At 34.8% G+C, this 18,006-nt stretch overlaps 4 protein-coding genes across 6 annotated transcripts; 1 reads left to right on the top strand and 3 right to left on the bottom strand.

The window, feature by feature from the left end:
* Window positions 1-361: 361 nt before the first annotated feature.
* On the bottom strand, window positions 362-2,699 carry LOC111291081 (uncharacterized). Of its 2 annotated transcripts, none has more exons than XM_022882661.2 (5): window positions 2,559-2,699; window positions 1,475-1,865; window positions 1,230-1,366; window positions 1,052-1,149; window positions 362-945 (listed from the first exon to the last, which is right to left on the bottom strand). In XM_022882661.2, exons 2-5 carry the CDS (start codon window positions 1,833-1,835, stop codon window positions 696-698), a joined length of 846 nt encoding a protein of 281 aa, XP_022738396.2. In that variant the 5' UTR covers window positions 1,836-1,865; window positions 2,559-2,699; the 3' UTR covers window positions 362-695. The 2 variants fall into 2 exon arrangements, with proteins under 2 accessions (XP_022738396.2, XP_089623621.1); XM_089767495.1 differs by having other exon boundaries at window positions 1,475-1,764; window positions 2,559-2,693.
* LOC111291124 (uncharacterized) lies at window positions 2,484-6,274 on the bottom strand. Of its 2 annotated transcripts, XM_022882715.2 has the most exons (8): window positions 5,617-6,274; window positions 5,394-5,517; window positions 5,205-5,315; window positions 4,829-4,998; window positions 4,377-4,715; window positions 4,032-4,154; window positions 3,105-3,678; window positions 2,484-3,019 (listed from the first exon to the last, which is right to left on the bottom strand). In XM_022882715.2, exons 1-8 carry the CDS (start codon window positions 6,139-6,141, stop codon window positions 2,751-2,753), a joined length of 2,235 nt encoding a protein of 744 aa, XP_022738450.2. In that variant the 5' UTR covers window positions 6,142-6,274; the 3' UTR covers window positions 2,484-2,750. The 2 variants fall into 2 exon arrangements, with proteins under 2 accessions (XP_022738450.2, XP_022738451.2); XM_022882716.2 differs by lacking the exon at window positions 5,205-5,315 and having other exon boundaries at window positions 5,617-6,273.
* A 675-nt stretch (window positions 6,275-6,949) lies between these two features.
* Window positions 6,950-9,507, top strand: LOC111289354 (DNA binding / DNA-directed RNA polymerase). The gene is made up of 4 exons (XM_022880329.2): window positions 6,950-7,519; window positions 8,007-8,153; window positions 8,334-8,648; window positions 8,819-9,507. The coding sequence occupies exons 1-4, from the start codon at window positions 7,046-7,048 to the stop codon at window positions 9,230-9,232; spliced, it is 1,350 nt and encodes a 449-aa protein (XP_022736064.2). The 5' UTR covers window positions 6,950-7,045; the 3' UTR covers window positions 9,233-9,507.
* A 366-nt stretch (window positions 9,508-9,873) lies between these two features.
* LOC111289355 (putative ADP-ribosylation factor GTPase-activating protein AGD8) lies at window positions 9,874-13,762 on the bottom strand. The gene is made up of 7 exons (XM_022880330.2): window positions 13,539-13,762; window positions 13,330-13,448; window positions 11,933-12,365; window positions 11,535-11,795; window positions 10,911-11,036; window positions 10,408-10,506; window positions 9,874-10,267 (listed from the first exon to the last, which is right to left on the bottom strand). The coding sequence occupies exons 1-7, from the start codon at window positions 13,608-13,610 to the stop codon at window positions 10,160-10,162; spliced, it is 1,218 nt and encodes a 405-aa protein (XP_022736065.2). The 5' UTR covers window positions 13,611-13,762; the 3' UTR covers window positions 9,874-10,159.
* Window positions 13,763-18,006: the final 4,244 nt, after the last annotated feature.

The raw sequence follows: 18,006 nt of genomic DNA on the forward strand, positions 1-18,006 counted from the left end.
AATTTACACGAGAAGTTCTGACGAAAACAATGAAAAATCCAATTAAGATATGGCCGAGGCAATAAAAAGATACCCCTATATGTTTTGCTCATGTAATCAGTTCCACCCAGCAATCGTTGACCAGACTTAAATGCACCAGGCCACTGTATCAGTAGCTGAGACTCAAAAACAAATCAAGTATGGGATCTCATGAATCACAATCTTTCTAAAGGCAAAACTGACTAGAAACACTCAAATCATTACGCTGTTTTGCAAGGAAGTGAAAAGGTCAGTTCGTGATCCCACCATAACGTGGCTGTAGATATATGTTAGCCGGGTTGTTAAATTCCCATCAACACACAGTATCATGAATCATTCTCGATTTAAAGCTATCTGATGGATCAAAAATTTCAATTCAGAGCCTGTTAAAGGATACATCTCTGCTGAGAGTATTGCTAATGCAACAGTTAGTTTTATTACAGGATTTACTGACCTCATGTTCAAAAGCTCAATCATTTATTACAGAGGAAATTGTTCAAAGAGAAAAAGGAAAATAGGCAAGTTTGGTTTGGGGGTAAGTACAGCTCTGGTGGGCTGAGGTAACAAGGCGATAGGCCATAGCCTATGTTTACATGCTACGCAGAGTTATACTTTCTCTCACCTTATGTACGCCGGCTTCTATTTTCAATAGTTTACGATCGTCAAATCATCAATAGCTAAAGAAAGAACTCATAATTATCGTCTTTCTCTAGCTCCTGCTCCTCCAGAATTCGTCTCAAAGGTTCAGAATATATCACTATTGGAGTAGGCGCCAAAGGGGCTGGAGAGTCACAAGGAGTGTGGTCTCCATTATCAATCATCGGACGCCCTTTGATCAAATCCATGTGCCCTTCCTCATTCACCATTACTAAATTGCCGGGTATTTTTTTAGCAAAGTATGGCATGTTCTTCCTTAGATCCCGGTTACTGCATTTAAGAAATCGATTATCTGATAAGGATCAAAACAAGAAAAAATTAAAAAAAAAAACTAGCTAAAAACGAATTAAACATGGTGTTGTATCTCCAAAGTCACCGGTCAAAAACAACCCATGTTGCCCGAAAGCTAATGATTCTTTCAACGACGAGCAATGGTAAGGGATATCCCATTACAACTTCTTTTTGTGGCACTACCTGCATGTTAATGTTGAATGCAGTTATTGTAAACTGTAAAACCATTATGTTGATAAATGGACAGTATAGTAACTGGATACCCCATGTTTTTGGCAAAGGTCAAGCACTGCTTGAAGCTTTACGTATTTAGCATCATTCTTCCATTCGTTTTTCTCTTTTATGAGAGACAAATGCTCAAACTCCAGCATCCAAACATCTTGCCAGGTCTTCGAAGACACTGCAGACAGAACAACTGATATATATTAGCATTTAAACTTAGCAAAACCTACCTAGGAATAATCGATTTGCTGGTTTAAACTACCTTTCGATAAAGAAATTTACTTACAGGGAATATTCAACCAAGGCATGAAACCAAGGAGGGTGACTGTGTGACCGGTTGCTATAATGTTTTTAAGCACCCATTCTAGCAGCTCTGTGGTAAATTCCTTTAGGCCATCCATAACTATCACAGCATGTTTAGGAACATTTACTGATCCGGGTGAACTAAGAACATTTGCCAGTTCTGAACCGTTATTCGTTCCCATAAACCTTGGCGGCGATGGATAACTACGTTTTCCTCTAAATTTGATAAAGTGAACCATATCTGCGATTAATTCCCGAAGAGTTCTAATTTTGCTGCCACGAATTTGCTTCAAAGAAGCATTAATGAAGAAATGACCGAACGAAAGGGATTTGCGAAAAGCCATTGTCTTCCTTTAATATGCTTTTCGATTTGTCTGGAATGAAAACATCAAAACCATTGATAGAAGAAACAAGGAGTTTAAACTTTGTACGTTTGACATGAACCACGTTGGTTTTCGACCATAACGAAAATTCCAACATGATTCTTCGATTATACAGAAGTGGGTTTTTAGGTTTTAGATTTCCAGTCTCTAGAATTCATCGTTCGTAATTTGTAGTGCTAATCCAAATGAAACTACCAGTTAACTTATTTGAGCAAAGTTAGCATTGTTGTTAATTTCAAAGCAAGCATCAAATTCAAACCATGAATTATTTATTTCTATTTGATTTGATTCTTTTAATACAACTAAAATAAATTTTTTATTTTCATTTTTTAAAATATAATGCAAAATTAAAATTCATTTTCTTGCTTTACCTTTTTAAAAATTTAGTTTACATTGTGGTTTAATTAAAAAATTCAAATAAAAAATCAAACACAAACAAAAAACTATTTTTTACTCAAAAATTACATCAAAATATAGATTAATATTTATTTTAATAATCTTTTTAATTTTTAACAAAAATAAAACTCCTCAATTAACCAATTTGAATGAAGATAGTAAAACCAAAACACAGCAAAATCACATAAAATAAAACCAAATAAGAAAAGCAAATAAATAAACAAAATGCTACTTTTTAACTTCTTACTAAAAAAATATACCATATAAAAACCCATAATATTTACTTACCAAACAAAATTGAAAATCCTGAGCTTCACATTTTCCCTGAGAAGTAAAAATAAAGTGCAAGAGCAACCCTTTTCGCCATTATACAAAATACAGCGCATAAAAGATACGATGAAACTTCACATACGCCATGCTTTAGCTCTGTGATGTTCGAAAACCGACCAATTGGATTAAGCAAAAAGTGTGACAAACTGTTCAGCGTGAGACAGGAACTGGGCGCATAAGATTTTGGTTGTGTCTGCGGCGAGGGCAGACCCTTTTGCAAGGAGATGATCCTGTTATTTTCTTCATTTTACCTGTAGTTTGTGAAGCCAGCAGAGCCATAAATTTAGCACCTCGTCCAGTAGGCATCCTTTTGGCATATCTCATTGCTTCAATTCTTCCTTGATCCATCGCAGGCCTGTTGACTGCTCTTTGATGAATGCCTCGCTTCTCTTCTTTCAAATGAGCACAAGGGCCACATCCTAAAGAAGGTAAACCATCCAGTCGTCATGTTATCCTAGGAAAAGCTTATTACGTAACAAAGTTAACATGAATCAATTCCTTTACCTGAAGGGTCTCTCTGACATGACTTATCTGAACATTGAGATCTCGATGGCATTGAAGGGAAACTACTATCATTTGTAGCTTCATCAACACCCTGATTGCTGTTCTTTTCCTCATGATGAGACAGAGTAAATATATTTTTTTCAAATTCATCAGAACAATTAATTGACTCTGGTGGTATAAAAGCACCATTCATTGGATTATCATCTCTGGTGTCAATGGACTTCAATACATGAAATTCTGATTCATTAACAGGCAGTCCAGAAATCCTCTCAGCAGCAAGACACGGTTCATCAATCTCAAGTTCAAATTGTGTTTCACAAGAGGACCGAGTTGAAGTTTTATCAGTACCATCTTTAGATTCATTGACACTGCAATCAGCACTATTTTCTCCCCGGGGAATGGAAGCACATTCTATGTTATCTAGAACAGAAATTGGTGAAGAATCAGCTATACCAGGGTCTGCACAAGGCTTTTGTACTTCTATTGCACTTGAAAACCAAGGTATACCCTGCCGAGCATAGAATAAAATGTAGGCTTCCTGAGAAAGCACAGCTTCTTCGTCAACACCAGTAACCTACAAAAGATAAAACATGAACATTATGCACAATTCATTCAAGCTACATCAAAACATTAGCATGCAATTACATGATTAATTTGGAATTCTTTATAACCTATAATATACAATGGCATTTAACTTTGACTTTTCAGAATAAAATTTTATAATTTCAATGAATTTATCAGATTCAGTGCTTGAAGAACAAGCAAAATTTTAAAGCATTGGGGAAATCAAACCTTCTTTAATATACCCTTAATAAGCAAGAAAATTTTAATCAATACACATGTTGTAACTAGTTTACAATCACGATATCTATCCTCATAAAAAATAGAAATGCAAGTTAACTTTTGAACAGATTTGTTAATGGTTACCCTTGAATCATTCAACTTATGCCACATATCTGGAGAAGACCGAATGTAGCAAACATAATGTCCAGAAGTAGGTCTGAATCCAGAATGCTTCACAACTGCATATAGTTGATACTTCAGTTCCTCCTATTGCAAAAGGAGACCAAATGAGAAAAGTAAAGTTTAGTGATTTTGCAAAAAAATATGTAACTAAAAGCAAGTAGTATAACTAATTAAACACCACTTTTGTTTTTTCTAATACTCAAATCCAATAGAGAACATAAGCCCACTCCTTAGAAAATTAAACATTCAAGATTATTGCATTTGTCAAAAGATCTTATAGTTGTTGTCAAAAAAGGTGCTACTCACTTTACTTGTCTGATTGACAATAGTGTAAGGCTGCAAATCCAACTCTAGTGGAAAGACCACATGCTTGTCAATCTTCTCAACAAAAGTTCCTTCAGTCTTAAATCTCTTCAAGTGGAATGTTGCAACTGAAGGAGCCTGGTCCAGCATAAACTGTTTTTCTACTGACACCTCTTCCTTACAATTCTCACACCTAAACTTTGCCTCCAGATCATCTATCTTTTCCACCTTGGTGAAAGACTCTAAGGCACATGGAAGGGTGTCCACATCTTCAATCTCCAAACTCAGGTCATTCAAAGGCTCATAACTGTATGAAATGTGGCCACAATTGCAACAACATAGCTGAAACCATCAAATTAAGGTATGGTCAATAAAAACTATATTATAACTTTGGGGGGTATAAACAAACACTTCATTAGAAATGACTAAACGAGATCAATTTGCATCATCCATACCCTGCTAACAAGACGGCCACCAAAAACCTTCTTAACTAGGCAATCATCTGAAGAGGACAAACAATCATCCTTAGGCTTTGATGAGAAACAGCTTTCAAGCTTATTTAACAAGCACTGCAGGAACTCATGAGCATCTTCCTGTTGGTATCTCTGGAAACAAGATGAGATATCTGTATTCATATGAGTCAAGAATCACAATTAAGAACATACTTATCTTTTTTTCTTAATTTTCAAGTTGCACCTCTGTACTACAAATACATTTTTCCAAGGCAAATTTATAAACAAGTATGGCAATGTCATCAGCATCTAGAATAGTGACCAAATTTATTATAAATTAATCAAGCTAATAATAAATTAACAAACAAAAATAGGATACAGTTCAAATTGTCAAAAATTGTGGAAGGCGACACAACTCCCCCTGACGATTTCAACGAAAGCTCAATGTGATCGTGAAGAGCACAAAGTAAACAAAAACTATTAATATTGGCTGACAAATTTCAAAACAAAATAGTTAGAAACACCTCAAAAGAAATAAAGAGACAAAGGTTAAAGCAAAGAGTATTACGATCACAAGACTTCTCATGATGATTCAAAGAGCGAAGACCCAAAACAAATGGAACCGTATGAGTAAAGCATTGCAACACAGCATTGATAAAACATGTGTTACCCAAATTTTCCAGCCCCGCACCCTACAAAAACCAATGTCCAAATATTGAATATTTCAATTACCATTCCACCAAAGCAATATATACATATAAACTCTGAAAGAATGAAGTAAAAGAGCATACCACTCCGGTTGGTTCAGTTTCAGTTCTAGAAGCTTCTTTAGGAGACAGTGGCGTTGAGCACCATGGGGCACATGTCGAATACCCAGATCCAGGGGCTTTGAATTCGTTTTCTCTGCGACTACAGAACTGATCACACGCCATATGTCGCCCGCTACAAAGAGAATTATAATTACTATAAGGCCATCTGTAATGATATTCCGCTTCCTCTTCTTGACTGTTTTCGGGTTTCTTAGAAAGGTAAGGAACCAAAGCTAGATGCTGAGACGGCTCAGATTCAGTAGGAGATGGTACTGCCTCGGGCAAACGAGGATTGGCTACGGTTTCTTCTTCGAGGACATCTTCCATAATGGTTTCAAGATCAAGAGAATCAACGGTCATTGGGGAAACTAACGAAGACCCAATAAAAGAATCGGCCGTTAAAGGCGAAACTTGAGGGAACCCATCAAGATTCCCTTGAGAAAGCAAAGAATCCGAAGGAGATGTATCATCTTTAGTTACTTTAGACAAACACGTTTCGGTTTCCATTGAAAGATAGTAGCAAAAATTTGCCTTGAGTTTTGAGAGAAGAAAAAGAAAAGCTTTGAGGAGATTGAGATTTATAATAAATCTCCAAAACGAAGTTATTTTGGAATCCTCTATCTCGTTGGATTAAATAAAAAAATATCGTTTCAAAAAATATATAAATCAAAGAGAGAATTCAGAGCGGGGAAATTGAAAAGATGGGTTTTTTTTTTGTATAAAGAGGAAATTTTGAAATGGGAGGGAAACTTAAGCCGCCATTTATTTGGCTTTTTCGAGAGAGAAAGAGAAACAGAATTCATCCATCGACTGCGATGCGACCTTTTTTTTTTTTTTTTTTTTTTTTACCCTTTGGAAATAGACTTACAACCGTAGAATTTAAAGAGAAAACTAAATGGGACTGCTTGGCTACAAGGTTCAGTCAAAGCCACCTTTTTCCACGGTTTTTTCTTTTTTTTTTTTTAATCAAATGTCGGTTCAGTTTAATTTAATTTAAAGTCACATATTTTAATAATTTAAATATGTAATAAAATATGTTAATCAATTTCTCTATTCCTTCTTTTTTTCTCCAAGATTATATTATTACAACTAAAATTTATTAGAAAATTGCCATACTGACTTTTTTATTTTTTTTCAATTTTCTTTTGCTCATAAATAATTTGGGCTTCCATTAATGTCTTGAGTTTCCAATCCAAAACAGGAATAGTAGAAAGGAAGTTTGGGCCTCAAGCCCTTTTTCTTGGTTTTAACAATTCCAAGAATCCAAATCCAGCCCCAAATAAACATAAAATACAATACCCCATTTTTCTTCTTCGTCTGATATATCGTTTTCCTTTGTTTTCTCACTGCAGCCGAACCCTCTCTTTCTGTCTCGGTGGAGGCGGGAGTGTTTCCCGATTAGGCTATCACCATGGAAGAACACGAACCATCATCATCAAAATCCAGAACCAAGAAGTCAAAGAAGAGAAACAGGGAAGAGAATCTTCAAAAACCAATTGAACCAGTAGCACAAAACCCTGTAGCAAAAAAGGAGACTTTGCAAGTAAAAATCCAACTTTTTCAAGACCAACCAAGCAAGATTCCACCCTTAGTTGCCTATTTCCCATCTGGATATAATCCTAGTGAAGCCAATCCTCAAACCCGACAAGAGGAAGAAGAGGGGAACAGCCAAAGCAACCCACCAAAGATCAAGGTTTTTAGAAACATGGCTCAAAGAAAGACTAATAGGCTTCAGGTTGTGGTTAGCCCAAGCGGGTCTAATGTGGATTTTGTGGGATCGAGTTATAGTGGTGAGGCTGCTGCTCCACAAGTTTGCAGGTTCTCACTTGGGGTTCTTGATAAGGAGACCGGGACTCTCAAGATTGTTCCTATTGCTTGTAATAAGGTAACTTTTTCTATGTATTGAAAGTAACCATTTTTTTAAAAGGCTACAATTATCATTTTTGTGTTTATTATTGTAAGGAGGAAAGGTCCTGAATTTGAAAAGCTATGCTGATTTCTTAACTAATTTATTTGTATGGCTGTGGATAATGTTATGTTTTATGTCCTCGTTTTCTCTTTTTTGTTGATATATGTTGTTATTGAGTGTGATTGATAACGAATGAAAATGGAAACTTGAGTTGATTTACTTGCTCAGTTTTGATTGTTGATGATTTATAGGAAAGCAGCTGCCTTAATATTTTTAATAGTTTCTTATTTGTATAACTATTGGATTTTTAGATTTATGATGGAGTTCTTTTTGCTGAGCTAGTTTGTAGCTAATTTTATTTATACATTCTTTTATTATTGGAGGAGGAAGAAAGGATTATGTGGGGAAATAATTGAAGTCGTTTTGGTGTTGCTATCTTTTGGCTTGCTCGATTTAATTGTAGATATTTAGATTGGAACCAAGAGTTAGAAGCTCGGAGGCTGCTAATGATGGTGCTTCGAATTCAGTGAAGAGTGAACTTACTAGCGAAAAGAAGGACAAAATGGGAGAGCTTACTGCACTTTATGGAACAAAGAAGGATAGGAAGAAGGTTTGGCCCTTTCTTATCCCTGCGATTCTGAAGTAGAATTTTAGGTTCATATTTGTTTGATTGGCTTTCTATATTTCTGCTCAATTAGTAATGAAATTATATTTTGTTGGTTTATTTTTCGTATGATTAACTACAGATTTCAAGAGCTTATGTATAGCTTTTAAATTTTGTACAATGCAGAGGAAGGATTTTATTGATTTGAAGAAGGAAGCTGATCCTGAATTACAGAAATCTTTGGACAAGAAGATTGAGCAAGTTGCCTTTGATAAGGAGGCCTTGGAAAATACCAGTGCTCTTATTACTCATAATATCCCTCCATATGACTCTTCTGCTACTACACCTCTAGAAGCTTACCCATTGGACAAGATTATTTTCAAGGGAGAGTGGGACTTCCTTGGAGATATTTATAAGCTTTTGCAAGTGGGAGCAGAAGTAGCAAGCAATGCTTATCCACACTTTGTTTGCAACAGAATTCATAAATTGGATGCCATTCGGGTAAGTGTGCAAGAAAGACTTATGATGTGTTAGCCTGAAAATTTTCTGTGATTTGAAGGAAAGCTGTGCTTATTGAAAAAAACATTAGAATTTCAGGCTTTTGAAGCCTCCCTCTCTCGGTCATGCTTCTGGTGCCTGATAATATATGTTCATGCTGCCTCTAACTGCAGGATGAGACAGTGAAGGGGAAACTCTCATGTATCTTTTCGTATATTACTCATCTTGTGAAGTTCAAGGATCTGTTCTCCATGGGACATGTTACATCTGCAAAGAACCACAATTTCCCAAGCATCATCCGCCACAGGTTTATGAGCATGTTTACTGATCCAGGGTCTAAAATACTTTCCAGTGACAAAATTGATCTTCTGATTAGTTATGTCTTGGTGCTCACTTTGCATGCTGATGGATTTCAAACTGACCCATCTGATATAGCAAAGGATCTAAGAGTCAGTAAAGTAGATTTGAGACGTCATTTTCTGAATTTGGGGTGCAAATTTATGCATGAGAAAAGTATATTATTTGCTACCCTTCCTGTTCCTCTAAAATTTCCTTCACAGAATTTGAAGCAGAGGCGGAGACGGTAGATAAATCAATTGTCGTGAGTGCTGTAATAGTAATGTCGCTTCTTGACATCATACGGAGGTGGTTTTGGCTATGCGAGTATGACTGCATGAGAAATTTACATTTAGCCTGTTTACATCATTGACATTTTTGTTACTAATTTTTGAAGCAAAATGGGATGATTTGTAGTTGATAAGGATCTGTAACATTTTCGTTTGATATTATATGGACTACTCATCAAATGGTATCGAGCCATGAAAGATTTTATGGTAAGAAAGCATGCTATCATTTGTTGTCTGCTTTTGAATTTTTCTTCTTTTCCTTAATCATTGTTGAATTGCAAGCTTCTTTGAGCAGGGCAAGAGTTGAATAGTAAGCCAATAGAACAACGAAGAAAACAAAAGAATCCAAGTTATAATATTTTCTTACCGTATCAAAGAAGAAACATTTTAAATCTCCACATTGTATATCTAACGTTCTATAATTGGTTACGTCTAATCCTTTCATTTAATCAACTTTAAAGAAGTGATTTTTTATTTTTTGTTGCAGAATTTTCAGCAATCAAAAAAGATGCAAAGGCCAATGCCCGATTTCTGTTCTGATCACATAATCGTACTTATAGCTTAAAAACAAACACGTAAGTGACAGAATTTAAACAGCAATGTAGTTCACAATTCCAACACCTACCTCTCTTAATACACAGCATGAAACCTTGCTTGGTTTACAGGTCATACAAATACGATGACTAAATGAAAAAGAGAAATTGTACATATAATCAAATCCACTACAGCTCCCGTGCTACAAAGTAAGAAAACCAGCCTGCCATAAACCTGGAGGTTTTTAAAATATTATTTGTCCTGTAAAAGAATTTTATGTCGAAACGCTTTACATTCACTACAAAAGGTATTGGCTGGTAATGTAATATATGTTTTTAAGGCCAGAACACTACATTAGAGGATTCTGTCCTGGAGGTCGGTAATAAATGTGGATGCGAAGGAGCTGAGTTTCTTTCCAGTCTCTCCTGCTATGTTCTTAAGGTTTGAGATATCCTGTTGTGCCTGAAAGTGAAATTTGATAAAAAAGAAATAAAACAAGATAAAGAAAACAGGTAAAGAACAAGGTAAGGTAAATTCCCAAATAGCATATGCAATAATAAAAATTCAGGTGAGGCATAAAAGATGCAATTTTCAAAGCAGACCTGGAAAGAGAGTCGGTTGATGAGATCACTAGCAGCAAGGTCAACAGAACTATCTGCACTGTGACCAAACAGATCAGCGCTGGAGATGGCTGTTGCACCCTGCAAAAGACAAGATGGCTATTAATCTCAGAAAACCACACTTCATACATAAATTTGCACTTATTACTGCTTTCACAGCAATTGAACTGATAAATAGATTACTAACTATTTCAAATTATGCCTAAATATTTTTATAAAGATGATTAAAGAAAGCAGATTCCAAAATGCTACCTTACCATAAATAATTGATGCTCTATTACACTAGAACTTAAAATGAAAAACAGAAAAAGGTTTATGATTACAGTTCTTCTAAGAATCTACTTTGTCTACAGACTGTCAACCAGAAAACCAAGACAGGAAAAGGATATTATAAGATGCTACTAAAAATTCCTGGTAGATGGAAACAGTCAAGTGAGCATTAAATAGATAATTTCTTTCAAGAAAGCAATAGCTACTGCACATACTGAGAATTTCTGCAAAGTAACTTGAGCATCATTGTCTGCTGCTTTGGTCTGATCACCAAAAAATTGGGCCGATGAAATAGATTTTGCATTGGAGAACTTTCTCCTTGCTTCATCAGTTTCCTGAATCTGAGATTAAAATGAAGCAATAAGAAACAAAACCAAAAGGCAGAAGCAGATACAAGCAGAAATAATAACTAAGATAGACCACTTCCAGTGGGTAATTATAAAAGTTAAAAGATAATCATACGATACTTCCCACACATCAAATTCTCACACGTTACATTACATGGACATGTACATGTCCAATACGGACACAATATCTTTTTAAACTCTATTGATTTGGAAGGTACAAGTGACGCATCCAAGTAGATTCAAGGTTATGTCCCGAAATTTGATTTTCAAGGAAAAATGTAACTTCACTTTTGTTAAAAGCATAACCAGAATAACATACTGAGCTCAATCTTTTGATGCCAAGCATCCTCATTATGAAGTTGAAAATGTCTCTAGCAGTGCAGGTTTTACAATTGAGCATGAGTGATATGAAGAATCATAGAGAAGAGCAAGATGTTCTAAAACCAAAAGGAGATTATGTTCTAGCTCAACAACAGAGGTCATATTACTGACTTGCACTTTTGAGGAATTTGAACTTGATTTCTTTTGAAAACCACTGTCCATTCCAAATTCTGCAAAGAAGCTTGATGACTTTGGTGGAGCAACATGGCTAAGCACTTGTGGGCCACCAGACTTCAACTCAGTAGATTGAACATTTTCTACATACTCAAAACGAGATGGAAAAGACGAGCCAATGGGTGCAGTGTTATTAGTTGAGGAAGAAACAGGGACAACTGGTTCTTCAGGCTTCTGGTCATAGAGATTTTCACTAGGCTACAATAAAAGAAAACTATGTTATCAAGAGGAAACGCATTTAAAATAACTCCAAAATTAAGTAATTAATCTAATCAATATATCCTTATGATCATTCTGCTATAAATGAATTGCTCATAAAGGTCCACATTGAATACCTTAGAAGTAAGCTTTCGAGCACCAAGCCCCCCAGTTTTCCCAGTTTTCTTTGCACCAAGAGGCTTCTTGACAGTGCCGGTAACAACTGTATGAGAAGCTTTTGGTGCAGCAGAAACTTCTGATTTTTCTAGCCTGCCTAAAGAACTTTCTTTAGGATCTTCATCAGTCTTGCTATCAAGAAGTCCATTAGATGTTTGTGATGACTGAGAAACAACAGGAGATGACGGCAAACCAGCCTCTTCTGCCATACTTTTAGCAACTTCTTTTGATAGTAATTGCCTATATAAATCGGCAGCTCTTGAAGTATATTTGGCCTCAATTTTGCCTCCATCAGTCCATCCATGCTGCTTAAAGAAAACCTGTGCACGGTTGTTTCCTCCATAGATCATCATTTTCAATTGTTCAGGAGACCATGAATCTAAATTTGTAGACCTGAATAACATATATGAATTTTTCAGAACAAGAAGAGAGAAACGCAAAGACTAATTAACATAAGCAGCAGCTGGGGACATAGTATGATTGGGTTGACATCATAAGATTCGCAATTCCACACAAGAATGTTTCACAGAAAACACCAAATATCTAAAAGACTCTTGATTTTTTGGCCAGTATGGAGGACACTATTGAGAAAGTGGTTAAGTGATTTAGAACAGCAACAAAACTAATAACCAGGAAATAGAGCACAGGGAAGAAATGTAATACTACATTGTTTACCCACAAAAACTCATATACAGGTTAAGTATGATACCAGATTAATCTCTACAGAAAGTTCCTCTATCAAAACCATAAAAAGGAACCTTTCTAAGTAGTTTTCAAAATTAGATACCAAAGGAAGAACAAAAAATGACATAGGAGCAGCCTAAATCAGTTGCATAATATATCAGAAAATGAATTCATCCTCATTCATAACAAAAACACAAAAGAGGATATTTCATATTAGGATTCGGGTTCAATGCAAGCCATCAAAATAAATACGAACGGAATTCTCTCAAACACAAAAACAAAAGTGAGGGTAGGCACTTTCAAAACAAAATCTAGAGAACTCTTTCGAGTATAGAAAATTTCAAAATTCAGGCGCTTGTAAAAAGAATACAAGGACTCAAAATTTCTCACTATCATTCATTCCTTCAGTCGAATTTCAGGAGATCCCAAATAATAGAAAATCTCCTAAATCAAACCTTTCCCATATTAATATTTCAGTTTTATCCATAAATTTCATTATGAAAAAATTAATCGAAAGCGCAAAAAAAAAAGGCTTTTTTCTTCCCCAATATAATTCTAACAAAAATTCCAACTTTTTCACGCATAATTGAGAATTTGGGATGCACAAGATTAAAACGCGTCATAATGCAAAACATGAAAACTAAATCGGAAATGTACTAAAAATTAACAATACCTGACAAAGCTGATGTGGACACCGAGACTCCGGTGAATGGCAGAACAATCGATGCAGAGAAAGATCCCATACGTCACCGATGCCCATGTCGGGTTCTTCGCATTACAATCGAAACACATCTAACAAAATAAAAAAAATAATCGAAGATCAAGTAACAGAATTTCCAGATCTGAATCAGATCTATAAACAAAACTATTCAAAAAAAAGACCTTGTTTTCCGATTTTGCTTTCAGCTTTCTGAAAACAGCGTTCTTGTCGTTCATGCTATCGGACGATGCCATCGATGCTTTTTCTTTTTGTTTTTTAAACAAAGAAAATTTGTCTTTTATTTCTTGGGTTTTGAAAAAGGAGGAAGCTTTGTTTCTGAAGAGGTGTGGTATCGATACCGAACACCTCCTCAGTCTTTGAGAATGGGAGAGAAAGATGGAAATGTGAGCAAATGCTATGAGATTTGGCTTTTTAGATCGACAATTTCAAAAATAAAAATATTAAAAAAAAAAAAAAAAAAGGAGCACATTTTTATGGGGGATGATTGGGATTTGGGAAATGACGATTATAGCCTTGTTATGTTTTTGAAATCACTAAAATGACTTTAAATGGAGATAGCGTGGAGGGAGTGGCAGGAAGAGGTGGGGGGAAGAGCTTCCTTTCCTCGTGGAGTTCGGTGGGTGCAGTGGTGGTGCCGGCGGCGATGGTCAAGTGGCGGTTATTACCAACCGTCGATTGGATCTTTGGATGTTAAAAGCTAACTAAGTACACGTGTCGTCCACCTCAATTCTATCTTCTTTTTGATGGCTCAACCAATTTCTATTTTTTATTAGGACTTAAAACACTATTTTATTCTTTGTTTTTGCATCTTTATTAAGATATTCCTCAACTACATTTTGGCATACCAAAGTTTTTTTTAAAATGATAAAACTTTATAATGATTTAGACTTTTTAAAATGCTAATTATTTCATAAAGGCTGGGCTCCAAAGCCCCCATATAATCGGGTTTTGAAGGCTCAAATTTAAGACCCATGATGGAAAAGAAACGGCTAAAAGTTAAGAAAGGCAGTTCTTTAAGTTGAAGGAGTGAAGTGGGCTTTTGGCAGCAATAAGGGGAAATGGACTGCCTTTTGGTCTGAGATAAGGACTCTTATAAATTTTGTGACCCATCTTTCATATTCGGTTGTATTCAAAGAGAAGGAGAAACAGGGAGGAATAATGTGCATGCAATCTCTACCAAGTTTTTCTCGTGACTAAGGATCCATTTGGATGATGATGAAATTAATTTTGATAAGATTAAAAATAAAAGTAAAAGTTATTATAATTACGATTGAAAAAAATTTGCACGGAACTTAAAAATTTTGATGAAAATTATGCTCTATATTAGTATATTTGATTAAGCACACTTCATTCAATTTTTGTTGGATGTCACCGGTGATTTTTGAAATTTAACTACACTTCATTGGAGATTTAGTCGGGTCCAAATTCACCTTAAATAACTTCAAATGTTGGCTAGAAGAAAAACTTTTAATTGAGGTCTAATTAAATGATGGTATCAACTGAAAACTAGAAAATAAATATAACCCTTCTTCATTTCTTCTCTTGCCTTTGATATAACTTGAAATTAAATTAAAAATCTTTTTTTTTTTTTTTTGGTGATAAAGGAGAAGCATATCTGATATATAATTAACTTTCTAACTATGCTATGGCTGTTTAACTTTTTAAGTTTAAATTAAATAGATATGATATAGCTGGCAAGCATATGTCCAGTCAAAAAAAGAAAAAGGAAAGAGAAAGCATATGCATTAAAGTGTAACATAATGATCATAATATTCTAAATTTGATGATTAATCCCCCCGTAGAAAAGTCACAAAAACTGTGCATGGGACCTTTTTTCGCCTGGAAAGTTTCATGCTTTGTCATTTGAGGTTAGTGCTGAAATCAGCTCTTATGTCAGGATAGTATTATGACACGGTTTTTCCCCGTGAAGAAAACCTTTTATTATTACTAGCCATATTTTCATGGCTTTCAGGTTTTAACCCATGTTCATGGCTAATTGTGTTTCTCTCCTGCTTCAAAATTTCGGCTGAAAATTATACATATGAAGAACTTTTACTAGGTGTCAATTCGTTAACGAAATTGCTTTGATCATGCAAAGAAAGAAAATTACGAATCAATTAATCATTATTGGATTGTATAGAGTTTTTTACGATGACGGATGCTAGTTTCTCAGATTGTAATTTATATTGTCAACATCGGTCTTTCCTTCCAACTTATTATGTTAAAAATAAAAGAAAAAAGGTAGCTGGTTATGTACGCTAGATTAGGATAAGAATTGAATCTCAAGGTAAAGCGACGCCTAAACCAACCACTTTGACTAATTAATTCCTTCAAAACATTCTTCTTCTGAGATTTCTTTTCCTGTTCTGACAAACGATTGCGGTATGGAAATTAAAACCCTAGGGATGGCCTTAAAAAATATGGGAATTTTTTTCCTAATTTTTGTGAGGAAAGTGCCCTTGAGAAAGGGCCAAGCAAAGGACAAAATTTCGTTTCCTAAATGTAGACTGTGACCCCATATATGTAATCAACATTTATAGCTACAAATTGGATTAATGTGCCAGCAAAGAGATGTAAGGTCAGAACTTCACTGGTTACATGCATATCAGGTGGCACGTTTTTAAAATGCAAGAAAATAATAATGTTCATGAATCTGCATTCAATGAGTCACTGTCGGTACGGTTGAAAGGTGTTGGGAAAAGAAGCAAATTTTATATCCATCTATCATTTGGCAATTTGTGATTGATGAACAGATGCAAAGATGCTGATCCTTCTCTAAAAGGTGCAATGAATTTTTGTAAAAAGATTAGGGTTTTGTTAGAGTAAGTTTTTGTTCCACAAGTTTTAAAAATTAAAAAGGTTTTATCACCATATTTAATTATTTTGCTAAATTTTCTACATCATTAATTTATGGCTATATATATATATATAATATATGATCATGTAGTTGGCAGGTATTTTACCTCACCCTGGGCCTGAGTCAATTTTCTTTAATTATTTTTCATAATTTTTCCTTTAGTTCAAAGACAAAAGCAGATCGTATTGCATAAAAGTGTTGGGCTAAAAGCCTTCAATCCAATCACACCAACGGAAGCGAAATCAAACAATAAATCAAACACACAAGAAACAATAATTTAACGTGGTTCGGTTCAACTGACCTACATCCACGGATGAGAAACAAGATCCACTAGTTGTAGAGAATTACAAACATACATCAAATCATCAACCTCACTCAACAATCAATACTCATAAGACACTCTCAATCTCCTCTAGTCCTATGGAGTATTCTCAACCCAAACAAACACAAACCCAAACCCTTGTGCACCCTTTCAACATAACCAAACACATACCCATATACTCTCATACATCATACCTATGTGGACCCTCTCAATCTCTTCTAGTCCACTCACAAACAAACATATACACCCATAAGACGTAGAGCCCCAATACTCCTATGGGGTGTCTATCCCACAAAACCCTACAACTCTCTTACATCTTTTTCTCATACCTAACCCTGTAGAGACTTCACCTATTTATAACCATACAAACTTGCCCATTAAGAATCCCTCTCCTCTTAGAATTCTTCTCCTGTAAGTCAAACTTGCCTATTAAGAATCCCTTTCCTTTTAGAATTCTTCTCTTGCAAGTCAAACTTACCTATTAAGAATCATCTTTCTCTTGGAATTCTTCTTTTGCAAGTCTTCTTGTCCATCAAGCAATATCTGACAAATCCCAAACAAATCTCTAACAAATCTCAAACGAATCTCTTATGGGATTTGAGTCAATATTCCCAACAAAAAGTCATTTGATATCTATAGTTAAAAGGAAAAAGTAAATCTCATAGTAGTAAAGGAATTTACATTTCAATCCAAAGTTTAATTTAATTAATTAATTTATATAATCACATTTAAAAATTAATATTCTACAAATTTAAAGCTTAAATGTTAACATATGTGATTCATTATCTTATTTTTAGGTTGAATTTTTTATTTTCATTAACAAATAAGTTCGAATCATGCATTATTTATATCGAATAAATAAGTGGTTAGTTTAATAGATTAATATTTATTTTTTTTTATAAAAAAATATTTGGTTCAAGTCTTGTTAATAATTATTTATTAAATTTATTTTTAATACATAATTTACAATTATTTATCTTAATTATCAGATATATCAAATCTTATTTTAATTTAAAAAATTAAATAATTTATTTATTCAAAATTTTTGTACCAAATATATATTGCTGATAAACATGCATTAGTTATCATATAATTTTCACTCGACTATTCTCTCAGCTGCAGTTGTTCATCAGATATGAGATGGCAGCAGCAGGAGCAGGCCAGGCATTGACACTGTAGCTCTTGAAGAGATGATAGAGATAATTAGTAGCCCATATTTGTGTGTGTCAGCGTGAATCACGTGCCTTTTTTTTCCCAGATAATAAAAAACTACATGATCAGCACAGCAGAACACTGCTGCTTCACACGCTTTGCTTTCACGTTAATTTCTCCTAATTTCCCAATATTTTTCAGTCTCTAGGAACCCAATAAAATCTGCTTGGTTTTTTAAGCAATGCGGGCTCCTTCTATTTGGTTTGTGTTTTGGCGCATATCAGACAATTCATCCACG

Source organism: Durio zibethinus, chromosome 11 (assembly GCF_047325235.1).
Source record: "Durio zibethinus cultivar Kanyao isolate XHJ-2024 chromosome 11, ASM4732523v1, whole genome shotgun sequence".
NCBI classification, from domain to species: domain Eukaryota; kingdom Viridiplantae; phylum Streptophyta; class Magnoliopsida; order Malvales; family Malvaceae; genus Durio; species Durio zibethinus.